The sequence below is a fragment of the Chiloscyllium punctatum genome, chromosome 42 (genome assembly GCF_047496795.1).
Source record: "Chiloscyllium punctatum isolate Juve2018m chromosome 42, sChiPun1.3, whole genome shotgun sequence".
Lineage (NCBI taxonomy): Eukaryota > Metazoa > Chordata > Chondrichthyes > Orectolobiformes > Hemiscylliidae > Chiloscyllium > Chiloscyllium punctatum.
In genome coordinates this window covers 16,463,281-16,486,952 of record NC_092780.1, presented here as the reverse complement: position 1 = coordinate 16,486,952, position 23,672 = coordinate 16,463,281, and the positions used below count along the sequence as shown (strand labels likewise).

Below are 23,672 nucleotides of genomic sequence, written 5' to 3'. Positions count from 1 at the left end.
AAAAATCCACTGAGGTAGCCGCATCAGTCAGTTCAGCCACCTACAGACGCACCCTGAGAGTGAAAGAGAGTCACCCCCGTCTGTGAGGGACTATTGATGAATCCACTGAGTTAGTCTCTGTGATAGAGACTTTAACAGCTTTCGTCAATTGTCAGAAAAACCAATCTGGTCATAGAGATATACAGCACGGAAACAGTTTGGTTCAACCAATCCATGCTGAACATAATCCTAAACCAAACTAATCCCAACTGTCTGCTCCTGGCCCATATGCCTCCAGACTTCCCTATTCATGTACTTATCTACTTGTCTTTTAAATACAGTAATTGTGTCCACATCCGCCACTTTCTCATGAAGTTCATTCCACGTGCGAACCACCCTCTGTGCAAATATTTGCCCCATGTCTTCCTTATTATCTCTCTCCTCAAAAATATGCCCCCTCGTCTTGAAAGCCACCACCTGAGAATAGAGAAACCTATCATTAACTTTATCTATACACCTCATGATTTTGTAAACATCTATAAGGTCACTTCTCAACCAACTACACCTCCGTGATAGTCCAAAACTATCCAGCCTGCCTTTATAACCCAAACCTTCCATACCAGGCAACATCCTGGTAAATCTTTTCTGAACCCTCTACAGTTCAATAATACCATTCCAATAGCCGGGCCCCTCTCCAGTTCAATAATACCATTCCAACAGCAGGGCCCCTCTCCAGTTCAATAATACCATTCCAATAGCAGGGCCCCTCTCCAGTTCAATAATGCCATTCCTACAGCAAGGTAACCAGAGCTGGTTCATTTGTAGTCATACAACCCCAGGTTATAGCCCAACAGGTTTATTTGGAAGCACTAGCTGTCAAAGCGCTGCTTCTGTATCAGGTGGTTTCAAAGCAGTACTTCAAAAGCTAGTGCTTCCAAATAAACCTGTTGGACTATACCTGGTGTTGTGTGATTTTTAACTTTGTCCAACACCAGCTCCTCCACGTGATGGTGCATTCATGCCATTGAGAGGAAGCAATTTGTCTTCCTCTTGGTCTGGCTTACATGTGACTCCAGATCCACAGCAATATGGTTGATTCTTAATTGTCCTCTAGGTATGGACAATAAATATTGGTGTTGCCAGCGATGCCCTCATCCTCTGAATGAATTAAAACAAAATTCAGAACTTGTAATGGGTGCCCAAATTTGCTGCAATTTCTCCAGTATTTTGAAATAGTTTTGTACCACTGCTTAGTTTGATTACCAACTGAAATGCTTTTTCTCACCCTTTCATTCCAGGCCTTTGGAGTGGTCTTTCATTCAATACTTGATGGCTACCCACGGACTAGAAATTTACAGCGGACTGCAGCTTTTTGTTATCCTCCTAACAGGACTAATTCAGAATCAGGAATTCCAATTGTCTCCAATTTCCCCTCTCCCATGACTTCCACGCTCAAGTTGACAATGTATTCCACGCCAGCTGCTGGATTTGAAATTGCAACTGAACCTGAAGCATTGTACATTCACCTACTTTTCGCCCTGAAAGACAGAACATTGGGAATGCTGGAGGCTAACTTTGCTTCCACAGTGTATCACACTTTTGCTTTGTTGCAGAACAAGTGGGAGCAACTGATTGAGGACATTAGGTTAGGTCAAGTCAACCCTAAGCTGAAAATTACCGATGATATTCGCCTGAAGCTCGAGGCTCAGTTGAAGCCTGATCCTCAAAGAGCCTCCGAGTTGGCTGCAGAGTTTGAGGTTGGATTTCTTGGGATTGCCAGTCGAGTGTGGCCCCACCTCAACTTGGTGCTTTCTGTGGATTCTGGCTCAAATGAACTGTACGGAAATCACCTGAAACGCTTCTATTGTCAAGGAGTTCCTGTTTACTCTCCAGTTTATGCAGCCACTGAAGGTAATGATGGATCAGTCCCTCACCACATTACCTTACTCTATCATCTGCATTTCTTTTCCCCCACCTACGTTGTTCAGGGTCAAGCCAACACAACACGGCACAGTGGTTAGCACTGTTGCCTCACAGCGCCAGAGACCCGGGTTCAATTCCCGCCTCAGGCGACTGACTGTGTGGAGTTTACACATTCTCCCTGTGTCTGCGTGGGTTTCCTCCGGGTGCTCCGGTTTCCTCCCACAATCCAAAAAATGTGCAGGTCAGGTGAATTGGCCATGCTAAATTGCCCGTAGTGTTAGGTGAAGGGGTAAATGTAGGGGAATGGGTCTGGGTGGGTTACGCTTCGGCGGGTTGGTGTGGACTTGTTGGGCCGAAGGGCCTGTTTCCACACTAAGTAATCTAAAAATCTAATCTAATCTAATCTAAACACCCTACTTTCTCGACTCCATCAATGTCAGAAATGAAAGCAGAAAATGCTGGAGAAACTCAGCCTCTGTAGAGGAAGAAACAGAGTCTGGTATGACTTCTGGACCCTGTGTGGACCTTTCAAAACGAGTTCCAACACAGAGTCATATTTGACTGAAAACTATTAACTCTGTTCCCTGCCAGCACTATTGAGCTTCTCTTGCACTTTCTGCATTTATTTCAGGTCTCCAGTATCTGCCATACTTTGCCTTAATCCATCTATGTTAGTCTGTACCTGACTGCTACAAACTTATGAATTAGGAACAGAACTAGACTTGTGCAGCTCTTCACTCCTGCAACATCATTCATTAAGATCCTGGCTAATGTGTGTGTGTTTGTAATTCGATCTTCCAATCTAACTCTGATAATCTTCAATTCCCCTGCCTAACACAAATCTGTCCACCTCTACCATAAAAATATTCATTGGCCCCCAGCTCCACTTCCTCCTGAGGCAGAGTCACATCACCCTTGTGAGTAAAACAATTCTCTTCATCTCTTTCCAAAAAGAGTCCCTTCTAATTGCCCTTCTGAATTCCAGTGAGAACAAGCCCAGCCTGTCCAATTTTACCTCCTAAGACAACCTGCTCATTCCAAGAATCAATCTAGTAAATCTGCTGCAAACTACTTCCAATGCACTTCCATCCTTCTTTCAATAAGATGGCAAACACTGCAGACAGTATTTGAGATGTGATTTCACCAGTGCCTGAGATGTGGAGGTGTCGGTGTTGGACTGGGTTGGACAAGGTCAAAAATCACACAACACCAGATTATAGTCCAACGAGTTTATTTGAGAACACAAGCTTTTGGAATGCTGCTGCTTCATCAGGTGACTATATCATCTGATAAAGGAGAAGCTCTCCAAAAGCGAGTGTTTTTGAATAAACCTATTGGACTATAACCTGGTGTTGTGTGATTTTTGACCTTGTACGCATCTTTACTTTTATATTCCATTCTTCTAATAATAAAAGCTAGCATCCCATTAGAATGCTGTAACAGCACATTAACATTTGTGACTCAAGACTGAGAATATCGGGGATTCCTTTTCACCTTGGGATTCGAATGTTCTGCATTTTTATTCTTCCTGCCAAAGCGAACACCTTTATATTTTCCCAGGTTTTATGCCATCTGCCAGATTTTACCCACTCACTTGCCTATCTATATTGTATCCTTGTTATGTTATTTTCACAACAGTTTCCTAGTTATCTTTGTATCATCTGCAAATGTAGCCACCATACCTTCAGTCCTCTCATCTAAGACGTTGATACGAATTGTAAGCGGTTGAGAGCCCATCACAGACTCCTGTGGGATCATACTTGTCACATCCTAGCCAGTTGGACAGAGAACACTTGCTTCATACTTTGTTCTCTGCTGGGCAGACAATCTTGTATCTGTGCAACATGTCCCCCATTACACCGTGAGCTCATACCTTGACCATGAACCATTTATGTTGATACTTACCAAATGCCTTCTAGAAATCCAGGTGCAATATATCAATGGACTGTGTCTGCAATGCCTGTTACTCCTTTAAAGAATTCCAATAATTCGATAGAGCAGGATTTCCCTTTTACAAACCAATGATTTTTCATCCCAAGTCATTTTAAAACAACTAGGAAAAATGGATGCCAAATCTATGATGGAAACGCTCGAAGTGGTCACCAAAAGCCCAGTTGGTGGTGGATTTGAAGGAGAGTCTAAAATGACAGTGAGACACAGAGTTTAAGAGCAGGAAGGTGATGCTGGAACTGGAGAAAGCATTGGTTAGGCAACAGTGAGAGTATTGTGTGCAGTTCTGGAATCTCAATTATAGGAAGGATGTGATAGCACTGGAGAGGGTGCAAAGGAGAGCGATTGTACAGACTGGCATTGCCTTTCTTAGAGCAGAGAAGATTGAGGGGACTTGATTTAAGATGTATAAAATTATGAGGGGCATATATAGGTAGACAAGAAGGAACTTTTCCCCCTTAATAGATGGATCACTGATCAGTGGGCATAGCTTTAAGGTAAGGGGCTGAAGGTTTAGAGGAGATGAGAGGGAAAACCTTTTCACCCAGACGGTGGTGAGACTCTGGAACTCCATACCTGTAAGGGTGGTAGAGGTGGTAACCCTCATAACACCTATGCGCACTTATGGTGCCAAGGATTCAAGGCTATGGGCCAAGTGGTGGAAAATGGAATTAAATAGTCATAGAGATGTACAGCAATTAGGTGGTAGTCGTTGACCAGTATGGATGCGATGGGTTGAAGGGTCTTTTTCTGTACTGCAGATCTCTGTGACTTAATGAGATTACCAAGCATTGTCGATTAGCTTGCTTTTTTTTAACTCTTGCCCACAGACTGGATGTGCATGTCACCTCATGTCTAACTCTCAAAGTTTTGGGAAACTCCAGTGCAAGTAATCATATTTCCACTAATGATTGTTTGAAATGTAACACAACTTACTGTGTAATCTCCCTAGTTGTAACACTCCTTTTTTTAAATTTAAAAACTGAATATGTTTGAATTTTCATGACCGAGTAGAGTGACTTGCTTCTTGTTGGGCTGAGAAATCTGGCAATTGCAATTTTATTTGGACACCTTTATTTTGTCAAGTGGTTAATGATCCCATCAAAGAAAACTAGCTGGTAATAAGCTTCACAATCTTACAGCTAAAACAACATTACATGTTGGATTCCTTTTATGATGGGTTGTAGTGGCTGCTCCTTGTTAGGTAAAGTGATTTCCAAGTGTCTTTTCATGGTAATGGCTGTTTTTTAAATCTCTCTCACACCTGTTCAGTCCTATTTCCCACATCATGAAGAGTCCGCCTGAAAAGTTGCTTTGCTTATTTAACTCTATCAGCACCATATTTCCCCAGTGCAGCTGATGCTGTGATTTCCACGTTGTAGTACACGCATGGCAGATTCTGGAATTGTTTCAGGCAGATGAAATTCTGGAATAAAAGGTAACATTGTAGGGACTGGGAAGCAAAGACTGAACCCTCACCACCAGTGGTCTGCCTTGTTTCTGTGGCAGGTAAACATCAAAAGGCTGGATTAGTGCCGATAACCAGTTTCCATGCCATATTGTCCATATGCCGTGGAAGTCTGATATAACACTCTTATTGGGGTCCATGAAATTGAGACTGCTTTACAGCTCAACCACAGACCGATAGTCCCATGCAAGAGCAAATATACGTTGTGGGAGTCAGAGCCATTGGGGAAGTCTGAGTTGAGGCAGGGCAGAATTAGGGCCAAAGGGTTAATTGGATTGCCCCATTTGGGAGCAGGAGACCCTGTACAATAAGAAAATTTGCAATGTGTTGATCCACATTGTATTCGACTTCCACTGGAATTCTATATATGAGTTGTTAGTGGTTTGCCAATCAGTATCCTTTTCTGCTTGCAATAAAAAAAAACATTGTTCCCTTTGAAATTTGGCATTCTTGCATCTGTCCCAATGAGTGCAGAAGGAAAAGCTTCATCAGGATGCCTTTTCTTTTCAACAATACAGTGCAATTTTTTTTATTATGTATTAATTGAAAATCTTGATGCCTCTTAAATGCCTCAGACACGGCTGTATTCCTGCTATTGATCTGGAGAGTTTGACTTACCGTATTGATCAGGTCTTTTTCAAAATTTGATCATGGCATTTGGGCAGTATTGGCTTGGCCAGTGTTAATTAATTGTCCCTCAGTTAAAGCCATGAAGATAGTGGTGGTGAGCTACTTGCATGCGCATTAGTCCTTGGGTGTACTGTTGGGAAGGGAGTCCCAGGATTTTGCCTTAGCAACAGTGAAGGAATGGGGATATATTTCCAATTCAGGATGTTGTGTGATTTAGTGGAGAGCCTGTAGGTAATAATGTTGCCACATAAATAATCGTGCACAATTGCTGATGACCCCCATCGACAGAGGTTTTATGGAAGGGCAGGCAATTCTTCAGACACAGTCATGCTTTTGAGATGCCTGGTATAATCCAAACAGATGTTCCATTCTTCACTTTGTAAACCCAGGAGGAAAGTCCAGTCATTCTTATACAGTCATAGAGATGTACAGCACAGAAACAGACCCTTTGGTCCAAACTGTCCACACCAACCAGATATCCCAACCCAATCTAGTCCCATCTGTCAGCATCCGGCCCATATCCCTCCAAACCCTTCCTATTCATATACCCATCCAAATGCCTCCTAAATGTTCTAATTGTACCAGCCTCCACCATATCCTCTGGCAGCTCATTCCATACACGTACCACCCTCTGCGTGAAAAAGTTGTTCCTTAGGTCCCTTTTATATCTTTCCCCTCTCACCCTAAACCTATGAGTTCTGGACTCCCCAACCCCAGGGAAAAGACTTTGTCTATTTATCCTATCCATGCCCCTCATAATTTTGTAAACCTCTATAAGGTCATCCCTCTGCCTCCGATGCTCCAGGGAAAACAGCCCCAGTCTGTTCAGCCTCTCCCTATAGTTCAAATCCTCCAACCCTGGCAACATCCTTGTAAATCATTTCTGAACCCTTTCAAGTTTCCCAACATCTTTCCCATAGGAAGGAGACCAGAATTGCACGCAATACTTGAGAATGTTTGTTGTTGTTGTATTGCCATAGTCTTACCAGACCATAGAGACTGCTCTCTCATTAGAGAGAGAAGCAACGGATGGTGATTTAACCTGAGGGCTACCAGCCCTCGGGCAAGGGAAGAGGTTGCAAAGGAGAGTCTTTCATGGTAACCTCAAACCGGTGATGGGAATTGAACACACGCTGTTGGCATCACATTGCTCACAAACTGACAACCTAGCCAACTGAGTTAAACCAATTCCCATACCCGAGAATAGCATGAACTGGTCTGACTTGTATTTCTGAAAATGAGACTCTGGTTTGACCAGTATGTTCATTTTCATGTTCTACTGTTTTCAACAGTGTTTTCTTCCCTCACCTTAAGTAATTTTTTCTTTACCCATCAATTTTGAAAGTTATAGGTTAGTTCTTCAACTTATTATCTAAGTAGTCTAGGTAAATTCGCCACAGTTCTATCAGACCTTAGGTCTGCTTTCTCATTGAAGAGACAGGATGGTATGTGTAGGAAAGAGCTGCCAGAGGAAGTGATGGAGGTTGGTACAATTGCAACATTTAAAGGCATCTGGATGTGTTTGTGAATAGGAAGGGTTTAGATGGATATGGGCCAAGTGCTGGCAAATGGGACTAGATTAGGTTAAGATTTCTGGTTGGTACAGACGGATTGGACTAAAGGTTCTGTTTCCTTGCTGTACACCTCTATGACTAAGGGCAAATTTTCAATTATAAAGAAACTGCCATAGCCTAATCCATTTCCAAAATCCCTCTGTCAAACGCTGTGGTTGATTCCTGCTGAGCTAAGGGTTGCAGGGGGCCAACTACAGCCTCCCCAAGCCTGTACCCTGCTCAGTACAAGACTACCACCTTCTCCCCTCCCTACCACCCCCAAAAACCAACAGCTTGGTTTCCTACATGAGGCTGAAAATGAGCATCAACAGGACTGGAGCCCAATTCTCTGATCCTCTGACTTTCTCACACAATTTCTAGCTGGATTTGGAGGAACCGGTGTTGGACTGGGATGGGCAAAGTTAAAAATCACACAACGCCAGGTTATAGTCCAACAGGTTTATTTTGAGGGACTAGTCTTGAAGCCTTTGAAAGCTAGTGCTTCCAAATATACCTGATGAGCTATAACCTGGTGTTGTGGGATTTTTTTACCTTTGAGCTGGAATTATTGAACGGGTTTTTATGAGTTTCATTGGCCTCGCTCAAGGTTGCAGGTGGCACCATTTTCAGAAAGAAAACTTCAGACTCCAGTTAATTTTGTCTGTAATAGCTTAAATCTAGAGTACATGGCCTGAGGGCCTGAGAACAGTTTCCACCTTTTCCTGAAGGGGATAGGCCAAATAGAAACAAAGAAAATATTTTCAGGACTACTAAGGAAGGGTATAGGAGTGGGACTGATTCAGTTGCTGGTGGCAGATGGGTAACGTAGTTATGATGGACCGAATAGCCTCCTTCAGTGTTTGTGTTTCATTGTGACTCTGTCTCTTTTTCTTAGGACTGATTGGTGTGAACCTGTGGCCAGAGAAAGAGAAACGGCATTACCTCTTATGCCCGCACTCGATGTTTTTTGAATTTATTCCTGTTGATCTTTGCGGTGAAGAGCAGCCACAGACTCTGTTTCTGGATGAAGTGAAGGAAAATGAATTGTATGAATTGGTAATCACAAATGCAGCTGGTTTGTACAGGTACTGATTATAATTTTACTTCTAAAAAAAATCCATAAATGACAAATTCTGTATTTCATGTTCTTTTACATTTGCCATTACAAGTTTTTTTCATTTTGTATTCGCGTATTGTCTAAACGGCCTCCAAGGCCACATTTTTAAAACCTTCTCATAAATGTCGCTGGTGATTCAATCTCCTCTCATCTCCCCACCTCACCTATGGAGGTGGCAGGAACCAGCAATGCTGTTGAGAACAGTGATTAGATTAGATTAGATTACTTACAGTGTGGAAACAGGCCCTTCGGCCCAACAAGTCCACACCACCCCGCCGAAGCGTAACCCACCCATACCCCTACACCTACATCTACATCTACATCTACCCCTTACCTAACACTACGGGCAATTTAGCATGGCCAATTCACCTGCACATCTTTGGACTGTGGGAGGAAACCGGAGCACCCGGAGGAAACCCACGCAGACACGGGGAGAACGTGCAAACTCCACACAGTCAGTCGCCTGAGGCGGGAATTGAACCCGGGTCTCCGGTGCTGTGAGGCAGCAGTGCTTACCACTGTGCCACCATGCCGCCCAACCTTCCCAGTATCAGGCCACACTTCAATGATACAAACAATTCCACATCACACCCACTTTTCCAGCTGAACTGATGTGAATGTACGGCCGTGCTGGATCTCTGCACAGGTGCGGTGCCTGGGAGTCTACACATGGACGGCTCTGCAGATTTGCACAAGTGTAGTCAGTGTAAGTGCCTGGTATCAGCAGGTACTGCTTTTTGTCATAGATGATGTGGCTCCAGAGGAGTCAGAACCACAATCTCACTGCTCAGGGAAAGTGCCACTGCTTCCTGAAAGTTTCACAGCCGATGTTCAGTATTATCATTGGTGTGCGTTATTTTAGGAGACTGTCCTTTTAAGAGGTGAGTCACATGACCATTGGTGAGTCATTAGCCAGGTTACAGGCTTATTTGGAACTGATTTGAGATTTTGCCGAGTGCACAGCTACAAAATCAATGCCTCCCTACTGGGTTGCAGTAAGCAATGAGTTTCTATGTTCTTTGTTTCTGACTGGAGCTTAGTAACTGCCAGTGCAGAGTAGGACACTTCATACCTTGTATGCTGTGGCATACCAGTTGAAAACTACTGCCTTCGAGGTTTTCCTGAAGGTTGCCCAAGAAAGAAGGGACATTCTTTTCCCTAGAGATGATGACCATAGGCCATCCTGCCTGGATAGAGGTGTCTGCTGTGAGCAGTGCTTGGGAGCAGTTTGAGAGAACCTGACTCTGGTGCTGCAAGAGGATGAATGATTTGCTGCACTCTGCCAGGGTACGTACCACAATGTTTCACACTCTTGTGAGTCTGAGTTAGCTCTGTTAGCTTGCCACTGCAGAAGACTGCCACACAGAAGGTCAAGTTGTGTCCCTTCACTGCAGCTACCAGTGTGGCGCTATTGGCACCACAGCGGCACTGCCTCTTGCACAGTTACTGGGTTCACACTTAAAAGGAGCTACAGCAGTCAGCCGCTTGTGTGCCAACAAGTCACTGACCCTTCATCACAACAGGAGAATGTAGACATCTGATGGCTTTACACTGAAAGTTTGAATGGAACAAGGACAGAAGCACAAAAGCTGGCCTTTAAGGTTGAGGCCCCTTTTGGTGTTTGGCCTTTTTTGTGGGTTGTGTTCAGGTTTTCTGTCAGCAGTCAGTGTGGCTTCTTCACTTGGGCAGGCTTGCTGGTCCAGTCAAACTTTACCCCAAACTCTTCAGCATTGAACACTATCGAGCCGGGCTACATGTGATTGTGACTTCTCATGTGCTGATCGGCATGGTGAGGCTTCACCCCTCACATTGTCAACGTTTGTACAAAGCCTTTGCTCATGAAGGAGCCAAACAACTGAAAACATTTTTAGTCACCAGAGCTTGGAGGAAGTAGTCTACTTTACCAAGTGCAGGCCACTTATAGATACTCAAATTTGTGAACACCCATTTTTTTTTTGGCTAATTGTTCACAGTCATGAGTGTAATTCTGCAGTACCGTAAATGTTTGAGAAAGCCGACCTGCCTGAATGATTCTGAGAGTTGAAGTGTAAAACTTTAAGCCACCATTGGGAAACTGTATTGTTGTCTCCTACCCAATTATATTCCCCCTGCAAACCAGTCTGGTTGGGGGAAATTCTGTCCAAAGAAGCTGAATGTGATTTCCAAAGATTTTATGCTTAACATCCTTTTTAATGTGTGAAAGCTCTTGCTTAGCTTGATGTAGGGACAAAAGTAAAATATTTAATCTCTTGAGCTGATTAATCATTCAGTTAGATCATGCCTAATTTTCAATTAACTCCACATAGCCTTGTATCCCTTCGTACTTTTGGTTAATAAAAATTGATCAACATTGAATTTATAATGAACAATTCATTGTTCAAGAGAGTTCCAGACTTCCTCCCTGCAGCAAGTAGTGTTTCCTAATTTCAATCCTGTAAAGTTGTGTTATAATTTTTAGATTATGCCTCCTCGTCCTTGATACTCAGTCAGGAAAATGTTTCCCTTTATCCTTAGGTGGGGTTGAGAGTGGTGGGAAGGATGTAAAGAGGGTCCAAGGTGAGTTAGTCAAGTCGAGGGAGTAGGCAAATATATTGCAAAGACAGTGTAAATGTGAGGTACAAAAAAAACTGAATGGCAGAATATTATTGAAATGTTGATGCACAAAGAGACCTGAGTGTTCTTGTACACTGGTAAAGCAAGCAAACAGATGCAGCAAGCAGTAAGGAAGGTGGTTGATACATTGGCCTCTTCAGCTGTACAAGGCCTTGGTGAGATAGTGCCTGGAGTATTATGTGTAGTTTTGGTATAATCTTATCTTAGTAAGATTATACTTCCCAGAGAGGCAGTGCAGAAAGATTCACCAGTCTAGCTCCTGGGATGGCAAGTGTGAGGAGAAACTGTGTCAACTTGGCTTGTGTTCAATGAGTGTTGAAGATTGAAAGTGAAGCTCAGGGGTTGAAACAAAATGGTGACCGAGCTGGGCAGACTGGGCGCAGGGAAGATCCTTCTATATGTTTGAGGTGGATGGTTCTAGACCAAATAACCTCCTATCACAGACACAAGATAGGCCATTTAGGACTGAGATGAGGGGAAATGTCTTCACTCGACACTGAGTTGGTGAAATTCTCTATTATATAAGGGGGTGGAGGACAAGTCACTGAATATATTTGTGAAATAAATGGATCATTTTCTAGAGGCTAAAGATATCAATGATATGGAGGAAAGCAGGAGTAAGCACAAAGGTAAAGGACTAGTCGTGATCATATTGAACGGTGGAGCATGCTCAAAGTGCCGAATGACCTACTCCTCATAATTTTCTACATTTCCGTTTCCTTAATAGCTTGAAAACTTTGATCAATTTCCACTTAATCTCCTAAAGTCTAAGGGACACAAGCCTAGTAGTGAAATTTCTCCTCATAATTCAACCCTTAAGAGTTCAAGTGAGCCGATATATCTACGGACAATCTAGTTGCTTTGAGGGCAGTTTATCCTTCCTGAGGGTGTGGAGCTCAGAACATCTCGTAGTGCCTGAGGTGTAGTCTGTGTTTTGTTTAGCTAAAGCATGACCTCCTCGTATTTGAGTCCTCGAGGTATCAAGGCCAACAACCTTACTAAACTTTTGGTTTTTTCTGCGCTGGTTCTTGAGATTTTAATCATCTCGATACCTGGTCTCCAAAGTCTCAAACCGCCACTGTTTCCAAGCATTGAGAAAGTGGTATTCTCCATTTCCCTTAATAGGTTAACTCTATTAACCACTTTGGTTCTATATCCATTATCTAACAGCATTCCATTCATTTTAGTTTCCAACTTAACCAACCTCTGCAGCTTTTTAGAAAAGAGTTCCAAATTTTCACGAAGCCTTCACACAATGAATTGAAGAAAGTATTTCAGTTTTTTCAATCAGAACTTGGTTGAAATGTAGAAGAAACAGAATCCCTTTTATATTCCAGCCTCTTCAACTAAAGGCTAATGTTCCATTGGGCAATTACATTTTTTCCGTACCAGTTTTCAGTGATTTCGGTACATTGGCTCTTAAATCCCTTCTCACCCACTTAAAAAAATACACTCATCTAAAAATGTATAATCTCTCACTTTTTGACACAGCTTTATCTGTCACAGTATTGCCAATTTTTAAATCCATCAATGTCCCCTTGCAACTTTTCCCATCTATACTGTTATCTGTGCCACCTACTTTAGTGCTGTCAGTCAACTTGGATGTGTAGCTCTTTGTTCCTTTATCTGAAATCATTGATATTTGTGACCTTTAACTGTGACTTATGTGTTAAAGTTGTTCTTTTTGACAAATCCAGTTCTGGTGAGAACATTAGAACATAGCTTTTTTTTTCATGCCCTCCGCTCCACCTACCTACCCTCTCACATTAACACTTAATTCCTTCTTTGTTAAAAAAAAATCGATCTTAGCTTTAAAAACCTTTACTGAAGTAGTGTCAGCTACTTCACTGGGCAGGCAATTCCATCGATTCACAACCGTCTGGGTGAAGAAATTTCTTCTCAATTCAGTCCTGCTCCCCCTAATTTTGAGGCTATGCCCTCTTGTCTTAGGCCTTTTGGAAATCTAGGTACACCACATCTACTGAGTCCCCGTTGTCCATTGTGATCATAATGTCTTCTTTGAATTCCAGTAGATTAATTAAGCATGACCCACCCTTCATGAACCCATGCTGTGTCTGCCCACCGAGACAATTTCTATCTAGATGTCTTGCTTTTCTTCTTGTTAATAAATTCAAGCATTTTCCCCAGTACAGAAGTTAAGCTCACTGGCCTATAATTCCCCTTCTATTGTCTACCACCCTTTCTAAACAGTGGTGTCACATTTGCTGTTTTACCAATCTATTGGAATTGCCCCAGAGTCCAGCAAATTTTGGAAAACTACCACAAGTGCACTTGCTATTTCTCCTGCCATCTCTTTCATTACTCTAGGATGCATTGTTTTGGGGCCCGGAGACTTGTCTATCCTTAGCTCCATTAGCTTGCCCAACACTATCTCTTCCATAATAATGGTTGTTTCCAGGTCCTCACCTACCTTCATCTCTGTCGATTACTGGCATGTTATTAGTCTCCTGCACTGTAAAGACTGATGCAAAATACCAATTCAATGTCTCAGCCATTTCATCATACCCCATAACTAAATATCCCTTCTCAACCTCTGAAAGACCAATGTTTACTTTAGCCACTTTTTTTTTTCATTTTATATATTTATAGAAACCTTTGCTATCTGTCCTTGTATTCTGTGCTAGTTTTTTTTCTCATGTTCTATCTTACTTTTCTTTAGAGCTCTTTTTGTGGCTTTCTGTTGACCTTTAAAACTTTTCCAGTCTTCTAGCTTCCTGCTGTTCTTGGCCACTTTGTATGCCTTCTCTTTCAATTTAATAGCCTCCCTTATTTCCTTAGACACCCATGGCAGATTGCCCCTTTTCTTACAGTCCTCTTTTTTCACTGGAATAGACTTTTGCTGAGCACTTTGGGAAAAATTGCTTTGACAGTTCTCCACTGCTCATCAACTGTCTCACCATAAGGTCTTTGTTTCCAGTCTACTCTAGCCAAGTCCTCCCTCATCCTATTGTAATCTCCCGTGTTTAAGCGCAGGACTCTGTGCGAGACGAGACCTGATGCAAATGGAGATCAGCTTTGGCAGAGCAGAATTGACCTTGTCAATGTTTTTGATGTTGTAAGACACTGTATTACACTCACTTAGCCACAGTGTGGTGCTCTAATATAAACTCTGTTGTTATGTAAAATGTCCATCTCTATCTCAGATGGAACTGTGAAAGGGTCACATCCAGTACTTTTGTACAATGCCAGGAAGCTTAGGCTCATTGTCAAGATGTTTGCATTGGTTTTCAATAGACAATAGGTGCAGGAGTAGGCCATTCTGCCCTTCGAGCCTGCACCACCATTCAATATGATCATGGCTGATCATCCTTAATCAGTATCCTGTTCCTGCATTATCTCCATAATCCTTGATTCCACTATCCTTGAGAGCTCTATCCAACTCTTTCTTAAATGAATCGAGAGACTGGGCCTCCACTGCCCTCTGGGGCAGAGCATTCCACACAGCCACCACTCTGGGTGAAGAAGTTTCTCCTCATCCCTGTCCTAAATGGTCTACCCCACATTTTTAAGCTGTGTCCTCTGGTTCGACACTCACCCATCAGTGGAAACATGTTTCCTGCCTCCAGACTGTCCAATCCTTTAATAATCTTATATGTCTCAATCAGATCCCCTCTCAGTCTTCTAAACTCAAGGCTATTCAAGCCCAGTCGCTTCAGTGTTTCAGCGTAAGATCGTCCCGCCATTCCAGGAATTGACCTTGTGAACCTAAGCTGCACTCCCTCAATAACCAGAATGTCTTTCCTCAAATTTGGAGACCAAAACTGCACACAATATTCCAGGTGTGGTCTCACCAGGGCCCTGTACAGCTGCAGAAGAACCTCTTTGCTTCTATACTCAATTCCTCTTGTTATGAAGGCCAGCATGCTATTAGCTTTCTTCACTACCTGCTGTACCTGCACGCTTGCCTTCATTGACTGGTGTACAGGAACACCCAGATCTCTTTGTACTGCCCCTTTACCTAAATTAATTCCATTTAGGTAGTAATCTGCCTTCCTGTTCTTGCCACCAAAGTGGATAACCATACATTTATCCACATTAAACTGCATCTGCCATGCATCTGCCCACTCAGCTAACTTGTCCAGGTCACCCTGTAATCTCCTAACATCCTCATCACATTTCACCCAGCCACCCAGCTTTGTATCATCAGCAAATTTGCTAATTTTATGACTGATACCATCTTCTATATTATTAACATATATTGTAAAAAGCTGCGGTACCCCACTGGTCACTGCCTGCCATTCCGAAATGGAGCCGTTTATCACTACTCTTTGTTTCCTATCAGCCAACAAACTTTCAATCCAAGTTAGTACTTTGCCCCCAATACCATACACCCTAATTTTGCTCACTAACCTCCTATGTGGGACTTTATCAAAAGCTTTCTGAAAGTCCAGGTACACTACATCTACTGGATCTCCCTCGTCCATCTTCAGAGTTACATCCTCAAAGAATTCCAGAAGATTAGTCAAGCATGATTTCCCCTTCATAAATCCATGCTGACTCTGACCTATCCTATTACTACTAGCCAGATGTGTCGTAATTTCATCCTTTATAATAGACTCCAGCATCTTTCCCACCACTGAGGTCAGACTAACTGGTCTATAATTTCCTGTTTTCTCTCTCCCACCTTTCTTAAATCCGCAGGAACTGATCCAGAATCGATCGAACTCTGGAAAATAATCACCAACGCATCCATGATTTCTCGAGCCACCTCCTTCAGTACCCTGGGATGTAGACCATCAGGCCCCGGGGACTTATCAACCTTCAGACCTAACAATCTCTCCAACACCAATTCCTGGCAAATATATATTCCCTTCAGTTCAGGTCCTTCAGCCACTGTTACCTCAGGGAGATTGCTTGTGTCTTCCCCAGTGAACACAGATCTGAAGTACCCATTTAATTCTTCTGCCATTTCTTTGTTCCCTGTAATATATTCCCCTGTTTCTGTCTTAAGGGCCCAAATTTAGTCTTATCCATTATTTTGCCTTTCACTTACCTAAAAAAGCTTTTACTATCCTCCTTTATATTTTTGGCCAGTTTACCTTTGTACCTCATTTTTCCTCTGCGTATTTCCTTCTTAGTAATCCTCTGTTGTTCTTTAAAAGCTTCCCAGTCCTCTGTTTTCCCACTTATCTTTGCTATGTTATACTTTTTCTCTTTTAACTTTATATGTTTCTTAACTTCCCTCGTCAGCCACTGCTGCTCATGCCTCCTCCTAGGATCTTTCTTCCTTTTAGGAATGAACTGATCCTGCATCTTCTGCATTATACACAGAAATATCCGCCATGTTCCTCCATAGTCATCCCTGCTCAGGTATTGTACCATTGAACTTTGACCAGCTCTTCCCTCATAGCTCCATAGTTCCCTTTATTCAACAGAAGTACTGTCACTTCCGACTGTACCCTCTCCCTCTCAAATTGCAGATTGAAGCTTATTGTATTATGGTCACTACTTCCCAATGGCTCCTTCAACTCGAGGTCCCTGATCAATTCTGGTTCGTTGCACAATACCAGATCCAGAATTACCTTCTCCCTGGTAGTCTTCAGCACCAGCTGTTCTAAGAATCCATCTCGGAGGCACTCCACAAAGTCTCTTTCTTGAGGTCCAATACCATCCTGATCCTCCCAGTCTACCTGCATGTTGAAATCCCCCATAACAACTGTAGTAACATTTTTGCGACAGGCCAATTTCAGCTCATGATTCAACTTACATCCGACATCCAGACTACTGTTTGGGGGCCTGTAGATAACTCGCAAGAGGGTCTTTTTACCCTTAGAGTTTCTCAGCTGTATCCACACTGACTCTACATCCCCTGATTCTAGGTCCCCCATGCAAGGGACTGAAATATCATCCCTTGCCAACATGGTCACTTGAGAATCTGGAGCTGTTAAAATAATGACAATCTATTCCCTCTCCATTTATCAATCTTTGCTGTAGCACCCTTGTTTTCACTTTTCTCCTGTTTGATTTGATTCATTGTCAATGTACCTAAGAACAGTGAAAAGTTTTGTTTTACGTGCAGTACGGACAGATCATATTCTGGATTAGTGGTGCTGGAAGAGCACAGCAGTTCAGGCAGCATCCGAGGAGCAGTAAAATCAACGTTTCGGGCAAAGGCCCTTCATCAGGAATAAAGGCAGAGAGCCTGAAGCATGGAGAGATAAGCTAGAGGAGGGTGGGGGTGGGGAGAAAGTAGCATAGAGTACAATAGGTGAGTGGGGGAGGGGATGAAGGTGGTAGGTCAGGGAGGAGGGTGGAGTGGATAGGTGGAAAAGAAGATAGACAGTAGGACAAGTCATGGGGACAGTGCTGAGCTGGAAGTTTGGAACTAGGGTGAGGTGGGGGAAGGGGAAATGAGGAAACTGTTGAAGTCCACGTGGATGCCCTGGGGTTGAAGTGTTCCGAGGCGGAAGATGAGGCGTTCTTCCTCCAGGCGTCTGCGGGTGAGGGAGCGGCGGTGAAGGAGGCCCAGGACCTCCATGTCCTCGGCAAAGTGGGAGGGGGAGTTGAAATGTTGGGCCACAGGGCGGTGTGGTTGATTGGTGCGGGTGTCCCGGAGATGTTCCCTAAAGCGTCCTGCTAGGAGACGTCCAGTCTCCCCAAAGTTGAGGAGACCACATCGGGAGCTACGGATAAAATAAATGATATTAGTGGATGTGCAGATAAAACTTTGATGGATGTAGAAGGCTCCTTTAGGGCCTTGGATGGAGGCGAGGGAGGAGGTGTGGGCGCAGATTTTACAAGTCCTGCGGTGGCAGGGGAAGGTGCCAGGATGGGAGGGTGGGTTTTAGGGGGGCATGGCGTGGACCTGACCAGGTAGTCACGGAGGGAATGGTCTTTGTGGAAGACGGAAAGGGGTGGGGAGGGAAATATATCCCTGGTGGTGGGGTCTTTTTGGAGGTGGTGGAAATGTTGGTGGATGATTTGGTTTATGCGAAGGTTGGTAGGGTGGAAGGTGAGCACCAGGGGCGTTCTGTCCTTGTTACGGTTGGAGGGGTGGGGTCTGAGGGTGGACGTGCGGTATGTGGACGAGATGCCTTGGAGGGCATCTTTAACCATGTGGGAAGTGAAGTTGCAGTCTCTAAAGAAGGAGGCCATCTGGTGTGTTCTGTGGTCGAACTGTCCTCCTGGGAGCAGATACAGCAGAGGCGGAGGAATTGGGAATATGGGATGGCATTTTTACAAGAGGTAGGGTGGGAAGAGGTGTAATCTAAGTAGCTGTGGGAGTCGGTGGGTTTGTAAAAAATGTCAGTGTCAAGTTGGTTGTCATTAATGGAGATGGAGAGGTCCAGGAAGGGGAGGGAGGTGTCAGAGATGGTCCAGGTAAATTTAAGGTCAGGGTGGAATGTGTCGGTGAAGTTGATGAATTTCTCAACCTCCTCGCGGGAGCACGAGGTGACACCAATGCAGTCATCAATGTAGCGGAGGAAGAGGTGGGGAGTGGTGCCAGTGTAATTACGGAAGATGGACTGTTCTACGTAGCCAACAAAGAGACAGGCATAGCTGGGGCCCATACGTGTACCCCTTTGGTCTGGAGGAAGTGGAAGGATTCAAAGGAGAAATTGTTAAGCGTGAGGACCAGTTCGGCCAAACGTATGAGAGTGTCGGTGGAAGGGTACTGTTGGGGATGTCAGGAGAGGAAAAAATGGAGGGCTTGGAGGCCCTGGTCATGGCGGATGGAGGTGTAGAGGGATTGGATATCCATGGTGAAGCTGAGGCGTTGGGGGCCGGGGAAACGGAAGTCTTGAAGGAGGTGGAGGGCATGGGTGGTGTCTCGAACAATTGTCGGGAGTTCTTGGACTAGAGGGGATAGGACAGTGTCGAGGAATGTAGAGATGAGTTCAGTGGGGCAGGAGCATGCTGAGACAATGGGTCGGCCAGGGTGATCAGGCTTGTGGATCTTGGGAAGGAGGTAGAACTTGGCAGTGCGGGGTTCCTGGACTATGAGGTTGGAAGCAGTGGGTGGGAGATCTCCTGAGGTGATGAGGTTCTGTATGGTCTGGGAGATAATGGTTTGGTGATGGGGGGTGGGGTCATGGTTGAGGGGGCGGTAGGAAGAGGTGTCCTCAAGTTGGCATTTGCCTTCAGCGGTGTAGAGGTCAGTGCACCAGACTACCACTGCACCCCCTTTCTCTGCTGGCTTGATGGTGAGGTTGGGATTGGAGCAGAGGGATTGGAGGGCTGCGTGTTGTGAGGGTGAGAGGTTGGAGTGGGGGAGGGGGGGGTAGACAGATTGAGGCAGTTCATGTCCTGGCGGCAGTTGGAAATGAAGAGGTCAAGGGCAGGTAATAGGCCAGCGCGGGGTGTCCAGGTGGATGTAGCGTGTTGGAGGTGGGTGAAGGGGTCCTTGGAAGGTGGGCGGGAGTCCTGATTGTGAAAGTAAGCTCGGAGGCGGAGGCAGCGGAAGAAGTGTTCGACATCACGGCGTGTATTAAATTCATTGATGCGTGGACGGAGGGGGATGAAGGTGAGTCCTTTGCTGAGGACTGATCGTTCGTCCTCAGTGAGGGGAAGGTCTGGAGGTACGGTGAAAACTCGGCAGGGCTGGGAGCTGGGATCTGGTATGGGTGTGGAACTGGGAGTGGGGGCGGAGCCGGTAACTGGAGTGGGGTGTGATGGTGGGGGGAATGGGGGTGGAGTCATGAGCAGGGGTGGTGTGAGATCATCGGGTGACAGAACAGAGTGAGAAATACAGAGGAATCTCGATTATCTGGCATTCAATTCACCGAAGTTTGGATGATCTAAACAAGATCTTAAGGTCCCAGTGCGTGGCTAACTATGTTATTCAGCATCGATTTTCCAGCATTCAATTAACCAAACAAAATACTCCCCGCCTGGGTCCTTCAGATAATCAAGGCTCCTCTGTGCAAAGTTACAGCTGCACAAAAAGCAAGATTTAATATTAGATTTGAAATTGAGAGGTCCTTTCAGAAGTCTAATAACAGCGGTGTATGTGTGATTAAACTTTTGTATCTTCTGCCTGATGGAAGAGGGTGGAGGCAATTATAACCAGGATGAGAGGGGTCTTTGTTCCCAAGGCAGCAGGAAATTTTGAGTGGGAGCAGCGGCCGAGGAAAAACGAACCCGGGAGACTACAGCTAAGGTAAGACAGTTTGTTTCAAAATTACTTATCTGTAGCGGGCAGCGGTTTTTTTTTCTCTCTTCACAAAAAGAGCGGGAGCAGCAGAGGAAGTGACGGTAAACAGAGGGGCAGCCGGGAAGGAGAACGGTGAGTATAAATACTCATCCTTTAATCACCAACGGTCATTTGAGTGGGAGCAGCGGCCGAGGAAAAACGAACCCGGGAGACTACAGCTAAGGTAAGACAGTTTGTTTCAAAATTACTTACCTGTAGCGGGCAGCGGAAGTGAGGTTGGAGCGCATAGCTGGGCGGGAAGGCAAGTGATTAGTATTTGAGTGGGTGTGTTCTAGACCCCAGGTCCTACTTCCGTAGGGCCTCCCTCCCACCCTCCTCCTCTAACCTAACTTTAAAGTCCACAGGGTATTGACTCAGTGTTCTTGTTTTTGGAGACAGTGTACAGTCATGGCAGCGCAGGCGGTGGAATGTTCCTCCTGCAGGATGTTTGAGGTAGGGGTGACCACCGATACTCCTGCCGACTTCGTGTGCAGGAAATGCAGTCAGATCCTGATCCTCACCAAACGAGTTAGGGAGCTGGATGAGCTGAGGATTATTCGAGAGGCTGAGAGGGTGATCGATAGAAGCTACACGGACATAGTTACGCCGGAGAACAGAGGTAGCTGGGTAACAGTTAGAGGTGGGAAGGGGAAGAAACGGGCAGTGCAGGGTTCCCCTGTGGTCGTTCCCCTAAAAAATAAGTATGCAGCTTTGGAAACTGTTGGGGGGGACAGCCTTGCAGGTGTAAACTGCAGTGAAGGGGTCTGTGGCTCTGAGATTCAGAAGGGAAAGGGGGAGAAGAGGAGAGCGCTAGTTATAGGGGACTCTCTAGTTAGAGGGACGGACAGGCGGTTCTGTGGACATGGGCGAGACTCTCGGATGGTTTGTTGCCTCCCAGGTGCTAGGGTCCGAGACGTCTCGGACCGTGTCTTCAGAATCCTTAAGGGGGAGGGTGTGCAGCCAGAAGTCGTGGTACACATTGGCACCAACGACATAGGTAGGAAGAGGGGTGGGGAGGTCATTCAAGAGCTCAAGGAGTTAGGCTGGAAGCTAAAAGCTAGGACAGACAGAGTCGTCATCTCTGGGTTGTTGCCGGTGCCACGTGACAGAGAGGCAAAGAATAGGGAGAGAGTGCAGTTGAACACGTGGCTGCAAGGATGGTGTAGGAGGGAGGGCTTCAGATATTTGGACAATTGGACTGCATTCTGGGGAAGGTGGGACCTGTACAAACAGGACGGGTTGCACCTGAACCAGAAGGGCACCAATATCCTGGGGGGTAGGTTTGCTAGCACTCTTCGGGGGGGTTTAAACTAATTTGGCAGGGGGATGGGATCCGGACTTGTAGTCCAGCAAGTAAGCTAGCTGTGTGTCAGGATGTCCAAGACTGTAGGGAGGCTGTGGAGAAGGTAGCACTGACAGGGACTACTTGCGGACACAGAGATGGGCTCAAGTGCGTATACTTCAATGCAAGGAGTATCAGAAATAAGGTGGGTGAACTTAAGGCGTGGATCGGTACCTGGGACTACGATGTTGTGGCCATCACGGAAACATGGATAGATGAGGGACAGGAATGGCTGTTGGAGGTTCCTGGTTACATATGTTTCAGTAAGATTAGGGAGGGTGGTAAAAAAGGAGGGGGGGTGGCATTGCTAATTAGAAATGGTATAACGGCTGCAGAAAGGAAGTTTGAGGGGGATCTGCCTCTGGAGGTAGTATGGGTTGAAGTCAGAAATAGGAAAGGTGCAGTCACCTTGTTGGGTGTTTATTATAGGCCCCCCAATAGCAGCAGAGATGTGGAGAAACAGATTGGGAAACAGATTTTGGAAAGGTGCAGAAGCCACAGGGTCGTAGTCATGGGCGACTTCAACTTCCCAAATATTGATTGGAAGCTCTTTAGATCAAGTAGATTGGATGGGGCGGTGTTTGTGCAGTGTGTCCAGGAAGCTTTTCTAATGCAGTATGTAGATTGTCCAACCAGAGGGGAGGCCTTATTGGATTTGGTACTCGGTAATGAACCGGGACAAGTGGTGGGCTTGTTAGTGGGTGAACATTTTGGTGATGGCGACCACAATTCTGTGACTTTCACCTTGGTTATGGAGAGAGATAGGTGCGCACAACAAGGAAGTTTTTACAATTGGCGGAAGGGAAATTACGATGCTGTAAGACAGGATTTGAGGAGCATACGTTGGGAGCATAGGCTGTCAGGGAAGGATGTGGTGGAAATGTGGAACTTTTCCAAGGAGCAGATACGACGTGTCCTTGATATGTATGTACCGATCAGGCAGGAAAGAAATGGTCGTGTGAGGGAGCCTTGGTTGACGAGGGAGGTTGAATGTCTAGTAAAGAGGAAGAAGGAGGCTTACATAAGGTTGAGGAAACAAGGTTCAGACAGAGCAGTGGAGGGATACAGGATAGCCAGAAGGGACCTGAAGAAAGGGATTAGGAGAGCTAAGAGAGGGCATGAAAAATCCCTGGTGGATAGGATCAAGGATAACCCCAAGGCATTCTATGCGTATGTGAGAAACCTGAGAATGACGAGAACGAGGGTAGGTCCGATCAAGGACAGTGGTGGGAGACTGTGTATTGAGTCGGAAGAGATAGGAGAGGTCTTGAACAAGTACTTCTCTTCAGTATTTACGAACGAGAGGGACCGTATTGTTGAAGAGGAGAGTGTGAAACGGACTGATAAGCTAGAAGAGATACCTGTTAGGAAGGAAGATGTGTTGGACATTTTGAACAACTTGAGGATAGACAAGTCCCCCGGGCCTGACGGGATATATCCTAGGATTATGTGGGAAGCAAGAGAGGAAATTGCAGTACCGTTGGCAATGATCTTCTCGTCTTCACTGGCAACTGGGGTGGTACCAGGGGACTGGAGAGTAGCGAATGTTGTGCCCCTGTTCAAAAAAGGGAATAGGGATAACCCCGGGAATTACAGGCCAGTTAGTCTTACTTCTGTGGTAGGCAAAGTAATGGAAAGGGTACTGAGGGATAGGATTTACGAGTATCTGGAAAGACACTGCTTGATTAGGGACAGCCAGCACGGATTTGTGAAGGGTAGGTCTTGCCTTACAAGTCTTATTGAATTCTTCGAGGAGGTGACCAAGCATGTGGATGAGGGTAGAGCAGTGGATGTAGTGTACATGGATTTTAGTAAGGCATTTGATAAGGTTCCCCATGGTAGGCTTATGCAGAAAGTCAGGAGGCATGGGATAGAGGGAAATTTGGCCAATTGGATAGAAAACTGGCTAACCGGTCGAAGTCAGAGAGTGGTGGTAGATGGTA

The 23,672-nt window shown here is 45.0% G+C and overlaps 1 protein-coding gene across 5 annotated transcripts in view; it reads left to right on the top strand.

The window, feature by feature from the left end:
• Positions 1-23,672, top strand: part of ghdc (GH3 domain containing) — a 49,438-nt gene that overhangs the window by 7,653 nt on the left and 18,113 nt on the right. For all 5 annotated transcript variants that reach the window (XM_072561501.1, XM_072561497.1, XM_072561499.1 and 2 more), the window contains 2 exons: positions 1,278-1,890; positions 8,399-8,588. In XM_072561501.1, coding sequence (XP_072417602.1) covers positions 1,278-1,890; positions 8,399-8,588 — 803 coding nt within the window. The remainder of the gene's footprint in view (positions 1-1,277; positions 1,891-8,398; positions 8,589-23,672) is intronic.